Source organism: Amblyomma americanum, chromosome 1 (assembly GCF_052857255.1).
Source record: "Amblyomma americanum isolate KBUSLIRL-KWMA chromosome 1, ASM5285725v1, whole genome shotgun sequence".
NCBI lineage: Eukaryota > Metazoa > Arthropoda > Arachnida > Ixodida > Ixodidae > Amblyomma > Amblyomma americanum.
In genome coordinates, this window is record NC_135497.1 from 64,548,465 (window position 1) to 64,568,910 (window position 20,446).

Here is a 20,446-nt window from a genome sequence, read left to right on the forward strand (position 1 = left end):
TGTTAATTGTCAGGGACACCGTCCGAAAAGTGTCCAAGGCAGGGAAACGGGCCGACCGAAATTGATACAATGGTCTGCAGTGAATTTTGACGGCACCGTTAGTGCCCAGCATGTGGCCCGTTTGACATCTTTTCGCTTCTAGCGTGTATGGCGTGTCGTCCTGCCTATTTTAACTCTATTTTTCTTGCCCGCGAAGTGAGCGCTGCATATACTGGTTGGTTCTGTACTGGTTGGCACAGTCCTTGGTAAGTTTGGGCTCGTACGGATCTATAAAAATCTATATATATATATATATATATATATATATATATATATATATATATATATATATATATATATATATATATATATATATATATATATATATATATATATATATAGCCCGAGAACAAGCTTTCCAGATATAATTATTACTGAAATAGCCAGGGAAAACACAGAAAAGTGAGGAAATTTGAAAAGAGTATAGCTTGCTAGACACCATTCAATATTGTGCATCAGGTCATGAGACGCTGCGTAAAGAACTGCGTATTTTTGTATTAAGCCTGCATTTCGTGCAAAGCGCCAAGTTCCACTAATGCGGCTGTTTATATTGAAGAAATGATTTTTATCCTATCGCTATACAGAGCGTGCGCACGACTGTTGGAAGCCTATTTGATGCTGGTGCGCCTACCCGTATACCATCGCCACCAAGGACGTGTGGAGAGCGTCAGACTTGGTTCAAAGCCTTACTTCCGCTACAGGTATCATATAAATGCTGCAGTATATGATTATGAGCCGCCCACCCAACCCAGTGTTCCACCCTCTATCAGCTGTGTTCTGTTGCGAAACCCCCAACTATTTCACAAGCCTACGTGGCTGTAGGAACATTTCCGTTAGTATTCCTGATTATACCTTATAACGGGATTTGCATTAAAGTATAGTATTCATCCAAGCTTCTACTCTGTGTGTTGGGCGTGCGCCCTGCAGGTTTGTATGCTTTAGTGGCCGTCCAACATGATTTCTCGCATTACTGTGGGCACCAACACGTAGGCCACCTGTATATGAAAAACGGCTGTATTTGCAAAAAGAAAAATAACAGGGCAGTTCCACACTATCATGCCATTCAGTTAAAAAGTGCGAGAAGCCAACAGTCTTGGAAACCAGGGGCAGCGTAAAGAAATATTACAATTGTTTTGTATTGAGTGAAGATAATGCAGTGGCCATTTAGATAGGAGATAATTTCACAAAGTGGCGTATAAAACCGCATGCTTTCAGTCAAATCGTCTCCTAATCTAATTCCTGGTTTTTTCTTTAATGAAGCTAGCTAGCTTTAAGAAATTGTGCGGTGCAATGAATACCGTCGAAGAACTCGACGGTAATTACTGGACGGGCAAATAAGACCGTTTTAAATTGGTAGTGTCAACGCTTGTGTTTGTCTTTCTTCCGTCGTCCGTGTGTTTCTGCGCTGCATTTTTCCTCTTCTGTGATGAACCAACGAGCCCAAATCACCACCTTTCATCAAACGACAAAATTAACGCGGGGGGGTGAAGAGCTACCCCCCCCCCCCCAAAAAAAAAAGACAACCGCAGAAAGGGTAGAAAACTGATTACCGCGGCGGCTGCGTTTTTATGGAGGCAAAACGCTAAGGCGCCCGTGTGCCGTGCGATGTCAGTGCATAAAGATCCCCAGGTGGTCGAAATTATTCCGGAGCCCTCCACTACGGCAGCTCCTTCTTCCTTTCTTCTTTCACTCTCTCCTTTAACCCTTCCCTTACGGCGCGCTTCGGGTGTCCAAGGATATGTGAGATAGAGACTGCGCCATATCCCCCAAAACCAAGTATTATATTAAGAAGGAAAAAAAAATCGCACGGAAGGCTATGGGACAGGAGAGTGAAAAGCCTCTGTTCGAAGACAATTCTTGCTAGCGGAAGGTACGCCTTTTCTCTTTCAGTGAACGCAGTCGTAGGAACGCTCTCGCAGCCGCCTTTGGCGCTGTTAATTTTGAAGGCTCCCTCTAATGACTTCTCTGAGGAAAAACGCTAAGGCGCCCGTGTGCTGTGCGATGTCAGTGCACGTTAAAGATCCCCAGGTGGTCGAAATTATTCCGGAGCCCTCCACTACGGACCTATTTGTTCCTCTCTTCTTTCACTCCCTCCTTTATCCCTTCCCTTACGGCGCGGTTCAGGTGTCCAAAGATATATGAGACAGATACTGCGCCATTTCCTTTCCCCAAAAACCAATTATTATTAATTAAGTCGATTACCGCTTTTTGTGATTATGGAGCAGTTTCCGAGGCATTGCAGCCCAAAGATCACATTTTCCGCGTTATGCTGGTATTTACGTATAGCGATCACCGACGCAGCTACCGGATTGGCCAATGTAGACCCCGCCTTAGACTAAGGGAATTGATTCAACTCCTATAGTGCACGGCACGAACTGCAGTCTGTGGTTTATGCTACATGTGCTTCTTTAGGTAGGCGTACGCGGTTGCAAAGCCTAGAAAGCTTCTTAGGAGCGGAGAACATAATGTCCACGCTGGCGCGTTGCCCGATTCTCTTTAGGCGGCGAGAGAAATTGTGGATGCAAGGAATGGCGGTGCGCCTTCTTTTTAGTGCGCTAGCACTAAGGCTTCTGTCTCGAAAAAAAAAAAAACGTTGTCCGAGTGTCTGAAGCGAGCTAAACTAGCATAAATAAAATAAATATGGCCGCGACTGCACAGCGCCCAAGACTCGAACCCGCGGCGGCGCGGACAAATCAGCTTCGCTGGCCACAGCATGAAAGCACTATGATATCGCCGCAACCGATCACCGAAACCCCTGACCCCTCGTATTTAACCAGCACTCTCTGTCGCTGTGCATTGCACGCAGTCGTCTTCATCAATTTCCATCCGTGCGCAATGGATCCAGAACACACCGCTATCGCACTGCTCTATTAAGGTGCGTTAACGGTCCCAAATTTTTATAGTGCGCTACACTTTTTCAAGTAGAAATTTACCATTATCCAATCTCACACCATGCCATATCACATTTCCAATGAATTGTAACCAAGTCTCAGGTTGTAGCTACATGACCAGAGAAAACATGCTGATAACAAGTAGGTCAAGTGACTTCAAACGTTCCAACAACACTGACAGACCCACACTGTCAAATAACAACTTGAACAGTATCGTGCCCACCCACCACTGTTGCACATTCTGGCAGCTTTCTTCCTTTCTTCTTTCACTCCCTCCTTTATCCCTTCCCTTACGGCGCGGTTCAGGTGTCCAACGATATATGAGACAGATACTGCGCCATTTCCTTTCCCCAAAAACCAATTATTATTATTATTATTAACTGAAGAACACGTGATTAATGACATTCCAGGAAGACTACGCACTTCAACTGCCAGTGGCACTGAAATTTTTTTCATTGTGCAATATTTTTTATGCACTGCCGTGTGTGTTTAAAAATAAAGAATACTTTGATTTTGATAACTGCTGTCACCAACCATCCGGGCTGCAATGAGAGAGACCACATTTTGAACTACGAGAGACACGTTCTCAACTGAGCGCTCCTCATTTTGGTGTTGGGGGACCAGAGTACTGCATGGGCCCGAGGCTCACAGCCCTTGGCCGGCCGAAGCCCCCTTAATTACAGCTTGACTGATCCTACAGCAGCACAATAGCTGAATTGCTCACTGCATGCAGGTTGACGCATATCACACGAGTAAAAAGGGGACCAGCGAAGGTGCTCAAATTGGAACGACATTTGAAGAAATTTGTTTAGTAAAGAGAAAAACAAGAAGGTATGTTGGGTTTGCGCGTTTACTTTCTTGAACAATCATCTTGGCTGCCCGTAGCTCTTAAGAACCCATCCCGAGGAGGAGGAGATTCTGCCCAGGGAAAATTAGTAGCCTGCGACAACATGACGACAATGATCCCTTTCCTGAGGTTGGTGACCCGTATTCAACCGATGTACAAAATACCCGTGACGGCTTCTGGCATTCATGAGATACAGTTTGGTTGGGTTTTAAGATACATAAGCGGGTAAGCCTATCTGCCTTCCCTTACTGCGCAGTTCGGGTGTCCACCGAGATATGTGAGACAGTTACGGCGCAATTTCCTTTCCTCAAAACCAATTTTCATTTTCTGCCCCTGAGGTCCGCAATCACCGATTTCGGCGATCTTTGCCTAAAACCTGATCTTGAAACCATAGCCTTCAACGGGAAGCGAATTAAAACACGACATGCTAGCGCACATCAGCTCGCATTTGGCCAACTAAGCTAAATCGGCTAATTATTTCCTTCTTTCTCTCTTCCTGGAGGAGCGCCCTGCGACGAGTTATTGCAAGCGAGCTGGTTCTTAACTTTCAGGTTCAGTGCCACGTAAGACATAGGAGGAAACCCGGCTGCGATGAGTCGTTCAAAGTGTTAGCTTAAGCTGGACTCTATGAAATCAATACAAGATCAGCTGTGGGCATTCGGAAGTCGCAGTATGACAATACTTCTTTTCGCTAGTTTGGAGCTAACCAAATGGTAAGACAGAACATGTTTCGCCTGCATTGAATGAAGGACCCAAAAATCATGGGCGGAATGAAAAACCAGATTTCGGTCAAGAAAATCGATAGAGTATTTAAAAAATGACATTCATGGGCCACCTCAAGCGGGGCGAGGGCGCCACAAAACTCTTGAACGTCAGATATGGCGGTCTAGGGAAGGTTCACAGGCATGATCCAAAAGGACAAGGTAGCCATCGACGAACCTGCAAGTCTCGACAACTGCTGGGGAGGCTTCTAAGAGCAGGGGGAGACCCTGTTTTTTAGATGCAAGAAACTGGTCACTCAGAACAGCCGCAGTGCAGGGCCCACGTCTGAACGAATATGCCTCTTCCCAAACTCGGCTGCTGACGCGAAACACGCGGGTGCGATCCCGGCCGCGGTGGTCGCATTTCGATGGAGACGAAATGCTAGAGGCCCGTGTACTGTGCGATGTGAGCGCACGTTGAAGAACCCCAGGTGGTCAAAATTTTCCGAGCCCTTCACTATACGGTGCCCATCATGGCCCGAGTCGCTTTGGGACGTTAAACACTCTAAAACTAAACTTACATGTTAACCCAAGGAAGCCACTGTGCGGAACGCCGGCGCTGTTCTGAAAATGCAGAACACCGTGAGTTCCAATGGCCTCTTGAACGGCCGAAACAATTCTTCCCGAAGGATGAAGCAAAACAAGTCCTTGACGTCGATCGAAAAGGCCGAGAAGCGCTGGGTCTGGTCCTCAAGAAAATATATCACCTCCATGGAGCGCTTCATCAAAAATCGGTCAACCACTTGGAGGATACGTAGGTTGTTTTCAATACACACCGCGACGGATTTAATAATAATAATTGGTTTTGGGGGAAAGGAAATTGCGCAGTATCTGTCTCATATATCGTTGGACACCTGAACCGCGCCGCAAGGGAAGGGATAAAGGAGGGACTAAAAGAAGAAAGAGGTGTCGTAGTGGAGGTTCTTTCGTTAAAATTTAAGCAGCGCTAACTTTTAGGACGAATACACAGAAGACATGAAGACAGAAGACATGTATTCGTCCTAAAAGTTAGCGCTGCTTAAATTTTAACGAAAGAATATACATAACCAACTAGCCCCGCAACGTGTTTTACGTAGTGGAGGGCTCCGGAATAATTTCGACCACCTGGGTATCTTTATTATTATTTATTTAGGACGCTAAATGTGCCGCACGGCATAAAAGGTGATGCCATTAATGAACGTTATTACGTTAATAGGTTACAAAAAGGCATGGAGTCCAGTAAGGTGTAAAAAGTCACATAATCCTCGGGCATAAATGTTTTTCGTTATCCACAAGTTGAAATCGGAGTCATTGTTTGAGGACAGGCCTGCCTCTTGCAGAACGCGAGCGCGCACCAGTGAAGTTCCTGGGCAAGTTCCTGGGGCACTCGGCTATTGATCCGGAGTTCCCGCGTTCGAACCCGACCGCGGAGGCTGCGTTTCGATGGAGGCGAAACGAGAAGGCGCCCATGTGCTGTGCGATATCAGTGCTCGTTAAAGAGCCCCAGGTGGTCGAAATCATTCTGGAGCCCTCCACTACGACACCTCTTTCTTCTTTTAGTCCCTCCTTTATCCCTTCACTTACGGCGCGGTTCAGGTGTCCAACGATATATGAGACAGATACTGCGCCATTTCCTTTCCCCCAAAACCAATTTTCATTCCTTCATTAAAAGGAAAAAAAAGTAATACTTTCACATTCAAAGCACGTAAATATAGCCCTCCATATTTTTTTATTTAGTCGCCGTCCATGCGTGTTCTGCAATCATAAGAACGAACTTTGTGACACATCCTCACCCTCAACCGGTGCATCTTTTCCTCCCTCACCTCAGTACCTCTTCCCTCTTTCACCCTCGCCATCACAAATTTTTTGGGCGCTGGCTGCGTTTTTATGGAGGAAAAACGCTAAGGCGCCCGTGTGCTGTGCGATGTCAGTGCACGTTAAAGATCCCCAGGTGGTCGAAATTATTCCGGAGCCCTCCACTACGGTACCTATTCTTCCTTTCTTCTTTCACTCCCTCCTTTATCCCTTCCCTTACGGCGCGGTTCAGGTGTCCAACGATATATGAGACAGATAGTGCGCCATTTCCTTTCCCCAAAAACCAATTATTATTATTATCCTCCTTCACCCTCCTCTCACCGAGTGAAATCCTCATGAGGTGAGGGTAACGACGCCCTCGTGAGCATTCCCATGTCTGGCTCAGGGCGTCTATTTCGCCCTTGCCTGAGCGTTTTATTGGATTATCATCTTTAGCTTTACCTATGCGCGTTTTCAGGGTGCTCAAAATTAGTATTTCGGGATTTAAAAACAAACAAGCTATTAGCAGTACGTGCACGAAATCCGTTTCTGCGCGTAAGCTATGGGAAGAGGCGGACACACAGAGAGCAACTGTGGTCGTCAACGTCACAACTAAAATCAATTAATTTGACTAAAATCAAATTTTAGTCAATGTAGTCGGCGTGCATGATTATATCTGGTACAGTTCTCGGAGCAAGCTGGTATTCAGATATGTTCGCCTCCCAATTTCCAACTTTGTCCTCGGAATTACGCATGCAAGGCGGTGACGATAGGCGCACAACTCCAACCGGTGAGGCTCAGCTGTCACGTAGTGGCGTCTCATCTGCTAAAGCTAACTTTCCTCATCTCACAAGTCCGAGAAACACCATATGCAGCGTTAATTGCATCCCACCAGAAAAGAGTTACGCACCGATGTTCACTGCCTTGCATGTGTAATTGCACAGATTGAGTAGGAAAAGTGAAGGCGAATATCTAATATGGCATTGTCGTCACCGCGGCTACAAACTCGCCATTGACAAAAGCCGCCAAACTTCGCTAAATAAAGAATTAGTACATTTTAATTAACAAGTAACTAATTAGCACGTCTTTCACACTTACAATTAAAGGTTTCGTTCTGAAGAGTTTTTCTTTTTTTTTCAAAATAGCCTATTTTTAAGAATTTTGGAAAGTGTTCGCTGAAACACCAGCATCAAGCAAGTTGAAACGGCTCAAACTTGTAACAAACTTTTTAGCCGTAGTAATGCGTGCCGTGTTGCGACGGAAGCCCCTGCAGTTCCACTGCCAAACCTCAATTTGCTGGCGAGGGGCCATGATTAGGCACTATAGGTTCTCTAATATCGGCGCTTGGCCGACTACGGGAGGCAGTCTAGCCTCTAGCGTAGCATTGAGCTGTTGAAACATGCCCATAACCTGGGTTTGGAAAGCACGCATGTCATTAGTGAAGGCGTCAAGACGCTCCTCAATCTTGTCTAGTCTGGCTTCGATCCTGTCGACCCGAGCTTCCAACCTATCCTGTCTTTCCTCCAGTTTTTCCTACTCTGTCCGCAAGGGCAAACATGTCCCCCCTAAGACTAGTGGCTTTAACGACTGGCTGCGGCGTGTCCGCCGTCGACGTTTTTGCCATTCGCTTTGCATTAGCTCCCTCATCCGCCGCCGCCGGCCTCTTGGCCGTCCCCCGATTCTCCACCTCCATAGCTCTGCTCTCGCGAGAAGCGGTCACCTGCGCCGCTTTCAGCGGGGCCTGGACCACCGGCGTCTGTACCCTTTGTCATTTGCCGCTTTTAAGCGCGCGTTCCATCTCTGCCATCCTGGCTTCCATCTTCTTAATCGTCTCAGCTTGCTGCTGCACCTGCCTTTGTAGCTCCTTCTCTCGAGCAGTCTCACTCTGGGAGGCCGCGTTGGGCCAGCTCACATTTTTTCCTCGTGCCCCTTGGACTTCTTCCATGACTGGAATCCCGTTCTCCTCCTTTGCCACGCTCGGGTCCGGGCAGTGGTGGGAAGGAACTGGACCGATCTCTGCTCTTTTTATCGCCTCTCGCACCGCTGGATAACCGCTTCCTGGGCCTCGAGCGCCGCTCCTCCTTGCCAGTTTGGCTCTTATCCTCGCTGCTCTGCTGCAGGCCCGTCGGCTGCTTTAGGGCTAGACGGAACTTGCAGTTCCGGCTCCCCGTGTTGTGCGCCCCATGGCACACGATGCAGTCCGGCGTGCAGGTAAGCGACTCTCCTTCCGGCGGCGCAGGATGGTCCTTTCCGCAACGGCGACACAGATTAGTCTTCGGACAACAACAAACGTCCGCCCGAAGTCCCTGTCGTCTGCAGTTATAGCAGGTCTCGACTAACTCTCTATACGGAATCACAGCGTACAAACAGTTCCAGTAAATGACTCGCCGGGTAACATGCTTCCCCCCGGACGTGATCTGAATCGCCTTCGACTTTCCCACAGGTCTGGCATCCAAAATTTCCATGCCTTCATTCCTCTTCAAGAATCCCACCCGGACTTCTGCCAGTGGGCATCCGTTGTACGCATTGCAAATTACTCCGCGCACGGAGTTCTCCGGCGCCGCCACGTACGCCGAAACCTCAAGGTCATGACCGCTCAGCTTGAGCGTCTTTACATTCGCATATACCCCACAACGATGCATACACGGCATGCTCACCGTCATCGTGTTGTTTGTCTCGTTGACCCACACCTGGTCTTCGTCCACCGCAGTCACATTCGTCAGCTCCGCTGCCGCTCTCAAGGCATATCCGAGTTCCCTCGACGTCACCATACTCAGGTCCCAATTCTTGGGCCGGCACACAACCTTGAAATCCTTGGCTGGCATCTTCAGAAACGGTCCCAGTTTGTTCCACACAGGCGCTTTCCCGCGCTTGACTTGCTCAAATCCGTGCGTCTGGCGCCCGTCGCTGCCTGCCTGCTTCTCGCTAGGCCTACTCTCGGGGTGGTCCCCGTACACGGATTTCTTGAACTGATCTTGCGCCTTCAAAACCCAGGTCCATTCTCCTGCCTCGAACGCTCGGGGCGTTATAGACTCTCCCTCAACGGAGTACTCCATTGTCTTCAGCCTCACAAATGCCCACAACCACAAGTCACAGCCCCGGAGCCCGGTGCCGCCGGCGGCGGCTCGGCCTAATTGTTAGGCCTAACTTTGCCTGCCACACCGTGGTTGAGTGGGAAAACCGTGAAAAAAAAACCCTAAAAAGGGGGCAAACTTGCCGAAATTTGGTGTCCGCAGGAACAGGGCAACTTCCTATAGACGATTCCACCAAAAGCAAGTCCAAAGCACAGGGCGTTCCGCCGAAAATCGGTCTCAGAGCGGGAGCCCATGCCGGAGCACGTTCGCACATCGTCCGCTCAAACGCTAGTCCTCAAGTGCGCCGCAATTTTATGAAGGATAGTTTATGAAAAGGATAGATGTGCAAAAGGGCTGGAAAGCGAAACGGGACGATGTTGGATTTCGTCGGCCATCCACCTCGTCACATAGGAAGAAGGAACCAGAGTCATGCCTCTGCGTATTCGCCATGGCTCTTGGTTTCTGGAAAAGTACTTTGGCGAAATTTCATATCTATTTGTAGCAGAACAATTGCAAATTGAAAATTGGTTGTTGGGGAAAGGAAATGGCGCAGTATCTGTCCCACATATCGGCGGACACCTGAAGCGCGCTGTAAGGGAAGGGATAAAGGAGGGACTCGAGAAGGAAGAGGTGCCGTAATGGAGGGCTCCGGAATAATTTCGACCACCTGAGGATCTTTAACGTACACTGACATCGCACAGCACACGGGCGCCTTAGCGTTTCACCTCCATCGAAACGCGGCCGCCGCGGTCGGGTTAGAACGCGGGTACTCCGGATAAGTAGCCGAGCGCCCTAACCACTGAGCCACCGCGGAGGGTTGTTCGTTGCAGCAGGCATCATGTTTCATGCAATGGCGCAGTTTGGCGCATTTTGGCGCAGCATTCCCACCACTGAACGCTTTTTTTTTTCACAAAATATCGGCGTGCCTCTAAAGAAACCTTAATTTAACTATATGTCGTCCAAAATACAGTGTCGCCTGAATGGCTTTTTTTAGGAAAGGAAGAGGCATTCACTTCTCGGTGGACACCTGAACCGCGCCGTAAGGGAAGGGATAAAGGAGGGACTAGAGAAGAATGGAAGAAATAGGTACCGTAGTGGAGGGCTCCGGAATAATTTCGACCATATGGGGATCTTTAACGTGCACTGACATCGCACAGCACACGGGCGGCTTAGCGTTTCACCTCCGTCGAAACGCGGCCGCCGCGGTCGGGTTCGAACCCGGGTACTCCGGATTAGTAGCCGAGCGCCCTAACCACTGAGTCACCACGGCGAGTGAGGAACCAGTGTCGCATTGTGAAACATCGCCTAGTTCGCGTCTTGAAGCCGTATGCAGACCTCCGGATGTAAACAAGCACGCTTCTCCGCACCACGCCGGAGGCTTCCGAGCGATGTGCGCGAACGAGGTGGGTAATAAAAATAAAATCTACGAGGTTTCCTCGCACTACTTGCGAATGAATGCACTGGTGACAGCTGGGCTGACGTGTCCAGACATCACATGCGCCCCACTATAGTAGTGGAACGTGCTTAGAGGCTTTTGTCACGTTTATGTGCAGCCGTGTCTCGGCGAATGCTGGACGAAGGCCGCATGCAGGAATGCATGCGCGGCTTTTCTCTCCTGGTAGCAGATACAGCCTTTTTCGAAAGTTTATAACCGTGCATCTAAACCATGTGGTGGGGTTCCTGCAGCATCGGTGGACATTGGAGGGGACAGGGCCAGATATCGTCTAACATGAGGCGATTAGGACCGCTGGGGCGCCAACGGTGTGGCTCAGAAGCGAAGCCCCTGCAGGGCTTTAAAATATCCGAAAAAGGCTACACATTACAAAGGGCGAAGAACAACCTTGCCAACGAGGGGCCGCACACCACGCTAGCTGTATTCCGCGGCTCATTATCGAGAAGCTGCAGTGCGCTGTTCACAGACTCTATACAGGCTGTTCAGAATTAGGCTTAAATGATTTCTTTAAAAAAAAAATACCAAGCGCACTGAACAAAATTCGTTATTATAAATGGGATATGCGACCAGGCGGACAAAACCAGTGAAAAAAAAATTGTAATCGTATAACCTGAGGTGACTCATAAATTGCTTGTTTATTTACTGCAGTTATATCATGCATGTTTGTATTGAAAACTTGGAGGCAGTGACATTCAAAGCGAAACTATTATGATTTGTACTATTTTAGTAACGCGCCTGTGCTCTGAGATATGCATGCACGTCTAAAATTTCAGCCTAAACCACGTAATTAGACGCAAGCGAGAACGCGGCACTCAGCATGAAGCTCGTCCCTTTGGTGAGGCAGCTGTTGCGTACGGTCCTCCGCCTGACAAGAATGTCAAACGACGGTGATAGCTTTTCGTTCTTGGCCAGCGAAGCCAAAGGATCACAGTGCCGGCGGTGTGGGGCGAGCGCTGTTTCTTTGAGCGATTGCTTCCAGAGTGCGCGATAAGACGTGGTGCCGCTCTAGACTTCGCATGTGGTTGAAGCAGGGGAGAATCCGGCGCTAGCGTCGCGAGGGAAACCAGCTTCGGTGGCCGCGCTAAGCGCCAGCGAGCGAGGATGAGCGGAGGGCTTCGCGCAACAGTTATGGCGAGTTGCTTGCTTCCCTTTGGGAGGCTTCGGGTGACATTTTTGCCCCAACTGAAGTGCCTACACATGGAACCTGCGATGAAGCTTGCCATGCTGGTAGCCAGCCGATAAACAAGCTGATTGTTGTCTTCATGCATAAATGCTACACATTTCGCTAGATGGCGCTAACTTTCGTCATACTCTGTCACTCATCACCATCGGTGTCGTCACTGAAGAAGCTGCTGGTGGCTTGGCGTCGGCGCGGTACTAATGTGATCTGATCTTGACGCGCACCTCCGCCATGACGCTGCTGCCGAGCATATCTCGAGGCATAAGCATCTGCGCTTTGCCAAAGTTGCACACAACGTGCGTCTGCGTTATAAGGCAGTGTAGGGCGCACCAAAGTGAGGAACGCCGTCATGCGTGCGGGTCATAGCTGAGAACGTGATCCCGCTTTTGGTAGTGGCGTAGGCTGGATTAGCCTTATTAAGTATGTTGACAATTTCCCTGACTTTGTCTTCTTACAATAACAAGGTAAAAACGAATCTCCTTCCACTGGCACAAAGGCCAGTGTCCGAACGAAACTTGTAACTGCGAGCCGCACACATCGTGAACCCTCAGTGTACACAATGCGAGCGACGTTGTGGAATAACTCGTATTCCACCTCCTGGGATCACAAAGAAAGACAATGCTGCCCACCTCTCACAACAACACAGTTTAAGCACACGCGGCACGACACGGTGGACCTTGTGTGAGCATGCCAGCCTGCAGTCGGAATGGGCGTGCATACAAGTAGCTCTCGCGACAGACCCCGCGGGTAACGAAATGGAGGAGCCGAGACGGGCGAAGCTAAGGCGTCTCGCTTTCGTCGCGGCCCCGGTGCCCGTCGGCGATGGTTCGAATAATAGCAGCGCCACGTGCGCAGCACATGTTCCGCACGGATGGGTTTCACTGCTGGTGAAAGGCGGCACGTTTATCTAACGCGCTCATCGCCACCGGCTCCGATGTGCACAGTATGCACGGGCCGCACCCCACCGTAGCGGCCATGACGTCACATGTGCAAGAGACTTCTGTCGCGAGTAGGAGCAAATAAATTCGCGCATAATCAGATGGGTCCACACATGAGAACGCAACCACCACCCCCGCAGGCGGGAGAAACTAACCGCTGCGGAGAGCGCGCTAGAGCGTGCCGATGATAGCGCGAAGCCACTACAGTGGTCAAGGCACAGGCTTGCGCTGAATTAGAGCGGAGTGTTGCGCAGAACGACGATAGCGTTTTCCGACTGTCACGTATCGAAACACATTGGAAAAGTAGAGCGCTATCGATACTATCTTACACTTTCCCTTACAGTTTGTTGACACTGGAGCTGGCCACACCAAACGGGGGCAAAACAAACTCACGCGGTCGGACGGTGCGAGGACGGCTGGTCATTGTCGCCGGAGTGACAGGTGCGAGCCCGTCGTGAACCGTTAGTAGTGCACACGTGCGAGTTGCTTCGCAAGTTCATGCCCTTGATTCGCCGGTGTGATTTCCCGCTTCAGTGCCATAACGCAGCACGGTCAGACAGATCGTAGCAAATGTATCGACATGCTTACTTGCAGCTGCGTCCATTGCGGCGTCGGCGTCACTCCGCCGCTTCTCCCGGCTTCCAGGACGTTTCTGAGCGGGTGTCGAGGGTGCCATCTGCAGCGTACTACCCCACAGGTCGCCAGCGGGGATCGGCGCCGCGGTTGGCTACTGGAGCCGCACTGTTAAGGGACGGGCGGAAGCGGCCATGCCTGCTGCGTCACGATCCGCGTTGCTGCCGCCAACGGCGCAGAGCTCCAAAGCGTGAGGAGGGACGCCGATACCTGCCGCACCGTTTCGTGAGATAGCCACCGGCGTTATCGGCGCGGCGGGAACCGGGCTGCGGTGATCAGCGATAACGAACTGCGCCCGCACGCATCTTTTTTGGGAGCCAAATAATGCGCGGCTTGCACTTTCGAAAAAACGCCGCAGTCAAAAACTGCGCGGCACCTGGTTACTGAACATCGAAGGATTTATTGCTGATCTAATTGATTTTCCCCTTTATGCAACCACAGGTTTAACAATCGAAATTTTCAGTTTTTCAGTCTTTTTGCTGAACTCAGTGCACCGCTTACAATACGTAAAAGTACATTAGTAAATTTGTTGATATTAAGGATCAGGTCACGTGACCTTATTTCGCCGTATCCAGCTATCTTATTAAGGGCGACTGTGTATATACTATCGAGCAAATCCAAGGGTGTTATTTCTGGTAAGTACGCAGAACATATATTGATTTCCACTCGGAAATTATTCAGATCTTCAGGGGTGCACTTTCCTAGCAATGCAGGTGCAGTTAACAAGTAACTGTCGAAATTTTCGCAAAATTCAATCGAGCCATAAGAGTCGTCAAACGCTCCTTGGAGCATCCTGTCTCTACTGCAATCTGTACACGGCACCCCATTAATTGCTTCAAACATGTCCAAGTCTTTGTGGGATTCCATTTTGCATGGTATAATTCTTTCAAAAAATATCTATTTTTCACTAATGTAAGCTTCGCTGTAACCTGGTTACGTAAGGCGCGAAACACTTTCCTGAAAGCCTCGTTGTCAGGTTTATTTATTTTATTTTTTTATACACACTGCGGTATTTGTTCAAGACTTTAGCAAAGTGGGTACATGTACATAATTTCACATACATAAAGGCAAAACAATACTAATTCATTATTTCAGGTGCTCTTCAAAAGATTTCAATGATTTCTGCGTGACTGCGTCGTTAGTGAGGTTATTCCAATCAATTATGGTTCGTGGGAAGCAAGAGTACTTAAAAGATTTAATTCTTGAGTTTAGGAGCAATATAGTTCTGTCATGGCATTGTCTTGTTTTATAACCAGTTGAAAAAGTAAAGATACCAGAGGTGCTAATATTGTAATGTCCTGTTAATAACTGAAAAAAGAATTTTAACCTACATATGCGATGTCTCTCACTTATATTGACGAAATAGGTCATTAATAAGTTATTGACGAAATATTAGGTTTTTCCAGGCTTATTGTTTTAAAAAGCAAATCTGTAAAATTCTTTAGTGGTAGATTTATTTCTTATCTTCCTTTGTTTTATTCTCACTTGGTTTTTCGAAATTTGTAATTTCATTAACTTGTTTGCAACCATGTGATATTGTTTTATGCGATCATGGCTGACATTAATCCCAATCATAGTTGTGAATAATATTTTTCACCTCAATTTAAATTTCGAGCGCATCCACACTAGTACTTGCCATCGTTTAGGAGCGCTTTTGCGACGTAGAATTATCGGCTAAATTTTTGCTCACAATACCCGATAACGGTGTCAATGCGTTACTTCTAAGTACAGTACGATCAACGCACGACCTGATGAATTATTCTTTCATATATTCTTCGCGCGTAACGCCAGTGATTACGTGTTCTCAACTGTAATTGGCCAAAGTATCTTAAACAGTCGCTTACCCCAACTTTCTTCGAGCGCAGGGTATCCACGTTGAAATCGCCTACCAATATTGATGTTTTGTGGTCAAGTCTTCGAAGTTTTTCAAACTCGAACATGAACTCGCTTAAACTGCACAAATTACAAAAATGTATTTATCGGACGTTATATTTACAATTACTGTTTCTATGTGTTGTGTAGCTGTTACGACGCGCTCAGCAATCCATTCGTTTTTAAAGCATAGCAGAATGCCTCCTCCCAGGCCAGTTGCATGGCAAAAGTAATATGACTGATAACCCAGTAACTGATAACGTTTCACCTACGGATTCATCCACATTTCTTTCTGTCAAAGCTTTTACATGGTTGCTCTGGATTTTCTTCTAAATGTGCAAGGGTCATTCCAGTGCTCCCGAATACTTCCTATGTTGACAGGAATTAAATAAATGCATTTAGTATACGCTTCCTTGGCCGTAAACTCATTTATATGCACGTGCCATCTATATACGTCTGTAAAAGTTTGTATGCCCATTACAGTTGTTCTAAGTCATCTAATGACTGAATTCGAATGACTTTTGACGCGCTCTTGACATTGCAGCCCATACAAACTGCCGAACATGGCTAGTATTGAGCTAAGGAATTTGAGAGCAACATACTCATAAGTATAGCTTAAAAGCCATCATTACTTTTTGGTTCAGAAGAAAGCCCCTGTCGTGGGAAACCATTGGGAAAAGTTCCACTCCTGTAGCTGGGAGAAATGCTTCAAAAATATTCCTTAACGAAAGAAAAATAAAGCAAAATGCCCTTTGCTGGCATGCTTATTTTCAATGCGACACTGTGGCGAAGCCAGCCTAGCTAACCTAAGGTTTGCGGCGGCTTTCGCGTGGTCGCTACTCAAAGCAACTGTCCGCTAATTGTAATTCAGATTTATTATAGAGTACCACTAACAGAATTAGGCCTCTTATGATTGGCGGTGGCTTCTCCCAAAGCCCCATCTGCTGTGGCTTCGATACGAAGTGAGCTAGGCCTAATAACACCCAGCGAGCAGTGTGCTGCCCGTACACTGGAAGACAGCACGTCGTTGCTGCAAGCATAGGTGCACCGTATTCACGATTCTGGGTTACAGATGAGCTGATCTGTGCCATGTTTTATACATCGAAGTATCAATATATCGAACTATTTCGCGATCCCCTTCGAGTTCGATATATCCAGGATCAATGGTTTGGTTTATGGGATTTAACAACCCAAAGCGACTCAGGCTACGACTGAGGCCATGGGGACGCCTTAGTGGAGGGCTCCAGTTAATTCCGAGCACCTGGGGTTCTTTAAAGTCCACTGACATGTACACGGGCCTCTAGCATTTCTCCTCCATCGATATGCGACTGACCCCACCGAAATTGAACTTGCGTCTTTTGGGGGCAGCAGCCGAGCATCATAACCTCTGAGCCACAGCAGCAGCTATATCCAACTGTACAGAGCTGTCCATTTAAAACAGATTCCTTGATTCATTTCACATCAGCACCTTTAAAGAAGGGTGCACTTCATGATACTTTAGAGGATGTAATGGTTGCACCCTCATTAAAGGGTACTATTTTTCCATAACACTTCTACGAATGCATGTTGGAAGGGTGCTCCACATTGATCCACCCATGAAGCAAAATCCTTCGACTGATGCGCGCCCTCTAAACTTTCATGCTGTGAACCCTTTCTTAAGGGTGCTGATCTCTGTACCCTTTTTAACACCCAAAAGGGTGTTCGTCTGGGGACAGCTGATTCGCACCCTTAAGGGTGAGAATTTGCTTAGTGTGTATTAAAGGGGCTCTAAAACACCCTCCAAGGAGAGCACATCAACTCGCTTAATCACTGCATTGTGTTGTCATGAACATCTGCTGAGCTAAATAATACACTTCTACATGCACAACAGAACCAACAATCACACACGAAAGTTGGCGAGCCCATTCCGGCGACTTTTTCATGCTCGCCCCCCCCCCCCCCCCCCCCCCCCCCCCCCCCCCCCCCCCCCCCCCCCCCCCCCCCCCCCCCCCCACGTCGCACTGCTCCTGTGTATACCCGTTCACAGATGGCTATTGGATAGCTTATTTCAGACGTCAGGCAGTTACAATGGCCATGGCCAATAAGCGGCATAGCTCCGGTGGGTCAGGAAGCTCCGCCCCCCGGCGGTAGGGCTGGTAGAGGAGCGCCGACCTTTCAGCGTGCAAAAATTGACAAGTGGAGAGGGAAAGGCGCGAAGACGCCGAAATTCAAATTCTGACTACAGAAAACTCAGAGTCTACAAAGCGCACCAAAAAAATTATTGCTGGAGGATATTCGTGAAGCGGCGTCCTTTAACATACCCGGCATTCCACCTTAAATGGCCTTAAAAAAAGTGAGCAAACACTGACACAACACTGCATCGCATTTAGGTATATACTGCTACACGTCACAGTAAGGTTGCATAACCATAATAACCGAGGTACATAGTGTTACTAGCTAAAAACAAAGAAACAGATATTTCATGCTCACAGCTTGAGAAAGAAAGAACGCAAAATAAAGTACCAGATAAACATTCACTTCCTCCTGTAAAAATTTAAGAATAATTAAATATGGGTGATTTCGTGTGTTCAAAACAAGAAAGTTTAAATTTGAGCAAAATAAATGTCGAAGACCAGATTGAAGATTTTTTCAGTTGTGAATGTTCAGGAGTCAGATGCTCTGTCAATACTACCACTGAATATTAGACAGAGAGCTTTGCCAATGATGCTGTTGACATGCTGAAGCCCTTTAACAGCTATGTAGTTTGTAAATGCCACACGATCATCTAGTTATCTGCCAACAATGCTGTCCAGGGCAGCAGGAAGTCGACAAATTTGAAATACTGCACAGTGCTTGCAAGTGAGGTCCCATGCCTGGTTCAAGAGAATATGCGTGCTCTGCTGGCTGGCCCAGCCGATACCTCCAGCAGATTCTTTGTTTTAATTTTTTTATTTACATATGTTGCTGTCTCCATAGCAAGACATAACAGGAATGGGTACATATAGAAAAAAATCAGGTTAGAGTAATAAATGCACATATAAAGAAAAAAAATCGAAGAAAAGAAGTCAACACACATGGCTATAAGTGTACTTAAATGCTTCTTTGTTGTCCACAAACAACATGACATCTGTTTTCTTGAAATTAATGGGCATCTGCCATTTCTTGCTCAAGTCACAGAACATTTAAACGCGTTAACTTCTCTTGATTAAGAGTTTAAGAGATATCAGAATAAAGAACGCAGTCGTCAGCATATATATATAATTGAATTTTAACCGAAAATCACAAATCGCTGTAGTAACATTGCTGATATAGATAATAAATAAATGTGGCCGTAAGACAAACCCTTGTGGCATTATTATCGCTGTCTTTATTTGCATGCACACCCTGTGTCATGGCTGATTTTTGCCGAGTTTTTTGATGCAGCGCTGTGTTTTTGCGATATCGAGCCAACTGCTATTTATAGCATTCCCCACGTAAATTAGACTGCTCTGTTCTGTTCCAGTAAAAGTGGAAAGGTTCTCGCTTCAGATGTATGGCAAGGTTCATGTGTACTTATTATGTTAGTCTTTCACGAATACCACAAAACTTCAAATTAATGCTAGGTACCACCACATCTATATGTGGTTTCCTACTCTACACTAAACTAATACACCACTGCAGCAGGTAAGGTTTGTCCGCACAGCAGTGCATTGTATATTTTTTGTTCTTTGAACTACTTGCTACTAGTACAGTCAAAAACCATTATTCCTTTGTGGCTGCCTTGCTTTTAGCAACTGCCAGCTTTGGTTGATGTGACTGCATATGAATTAGCCCATTCGAAGACGGCGATTCGCCATCCTCGCTTTAAAATGTTCGCTTTATATACGCATCAACAAATGGCGCCAGATGCTTGGCTGCTAGTTCTTAGATAGCAGTTCTCACGCCAGGTGACGCTAGTTCCTCACTAGTTTTGAGAATGTATTGCAGGGAAAAAAAACTCTTTCCTCGCCGCTTCTTTTCGACATCTGAGCGACACCTGAGCCCCGTTCTGTGAGTGCCGAGCGACGCGAATTTCGCGGTGAGTAAAATGCGGAAAAACATTTTCGCCTCCGGTGCACGTCAGTGCGCGCTGAAGTAAACCCGAAGCCCAGTTTCGCCCTCAAGAGGCCTCCGTCATAAGGCATTCTCGCTTCGCCCCCAGCAGCCTGTATCCGCCTTCATGTCTTCTTAACCCGAGCAGCGGAAAGCTTCTCTCCCCTCTAGTGTACGCCCTCATCGGCCTGCCGAAAATTCTATTCACTGCGTAGCCTTCTCGATAACTATAAAGGGAAGAAACCGATGAACTTTGTTTACAAAGAGATGTGAGTTTTATTAGGTCCAGTTTTTTTTTTTTTACAGGAATAAGGAGTATTTGAAGTTAAACGGACACTGAGAACTAGTATATATTTTGCGTTTTATAAAATCTAATAGTTGGGCCATCCTTGAACCTCCTTAACGCTTGTTCAGCAGCTACAGTGGCCGTCATTGAAACCTTTCTGCCCTCTCGCATTGCTAAGAAATGCAGGGTTAAAGTAGTAAATATTACTTCCCGCCACTCCGATTGACAATCGTGACGTGGGCGACAACGTCGAGCCTCGTTGGTTTCCTTGGTCGAAATTTTCCGCATTTAGATTTTGTTTTCGTCTTCCACGTGTGACTAAAGTGTACTAGGTGGTGGCGTAATTTTCTGTTCAACAACAAACTCTATGAGACGTTACCATAACGTACTTGCGGAAACGGTCGGTGATGGCGACAGTTGTCTTCCATCTGTCGCTGTCTTCTCTAGCCTTTGAGAACTCCGTTTTTAAAGTGGACGCTTTAGGCTTTAGTGCGTACAATGTAGCAAACTATTTTAAAGGGCTTCATCTAGCCCGGCCGCACGAATTTAATTAGGCTGCAATTTTTTAGAGGTGCACCGTTGGAGCTGCTGATTTCGTGAAAACCAAAACCTAAGCATTGGACTGACGCCATATTGATTGCGCAGACAA

The 20,446-nt window shown here is 47.3% G+C and overlaps 1 protein-coding gene and 1 long non-coding RNA gene across 3 annotated transcripts in view; one reads left to right on the plus strand and one right to left on the minus strand.

Moving 5' to 3' along the window:
* LOC144112922 (uncharacterized) overlaps window positions 1-13,654 on the minus strand; it is a 43,655-nt gene extending 30,001 nt beyond the window's left edge. Inside the window, exon 1 of the mRNA XM_077645751.1 lies at window positions 13,545-13,654. Within this exon, the coding sequence (XP_077501877.1) occupies window positions 13,545-13,632 (88 nt within the window). The 5' untranslated portion in view covers window positions 13,633-13,654. The remainder of the gene's footprint in view (window positions 1-13,544) is intronic.
* LOC144112924 (uncharacterized) overlaps window positions 1-20,446 on the plus strand; it is a 44,949-nt gene that overhangs the window by 977 nt on the left and 23,526 nt on the right. The window contains exons 2-3 of one of the 2 annotated variants that reach the window (XR_013310556.1): window positions 624-740; window positions 13,551-13,671. This is a non-coding gene — a long non-coding RNA (uncharacterized LOC144112924). Of the gene's footprint in view, window positions 1-623; window positions 741-13,550; window positions 13,672-20,446 lie in introns of those variants that run through there. The other variant, XR_013310555.1, reaches the window with a different exon arrangement.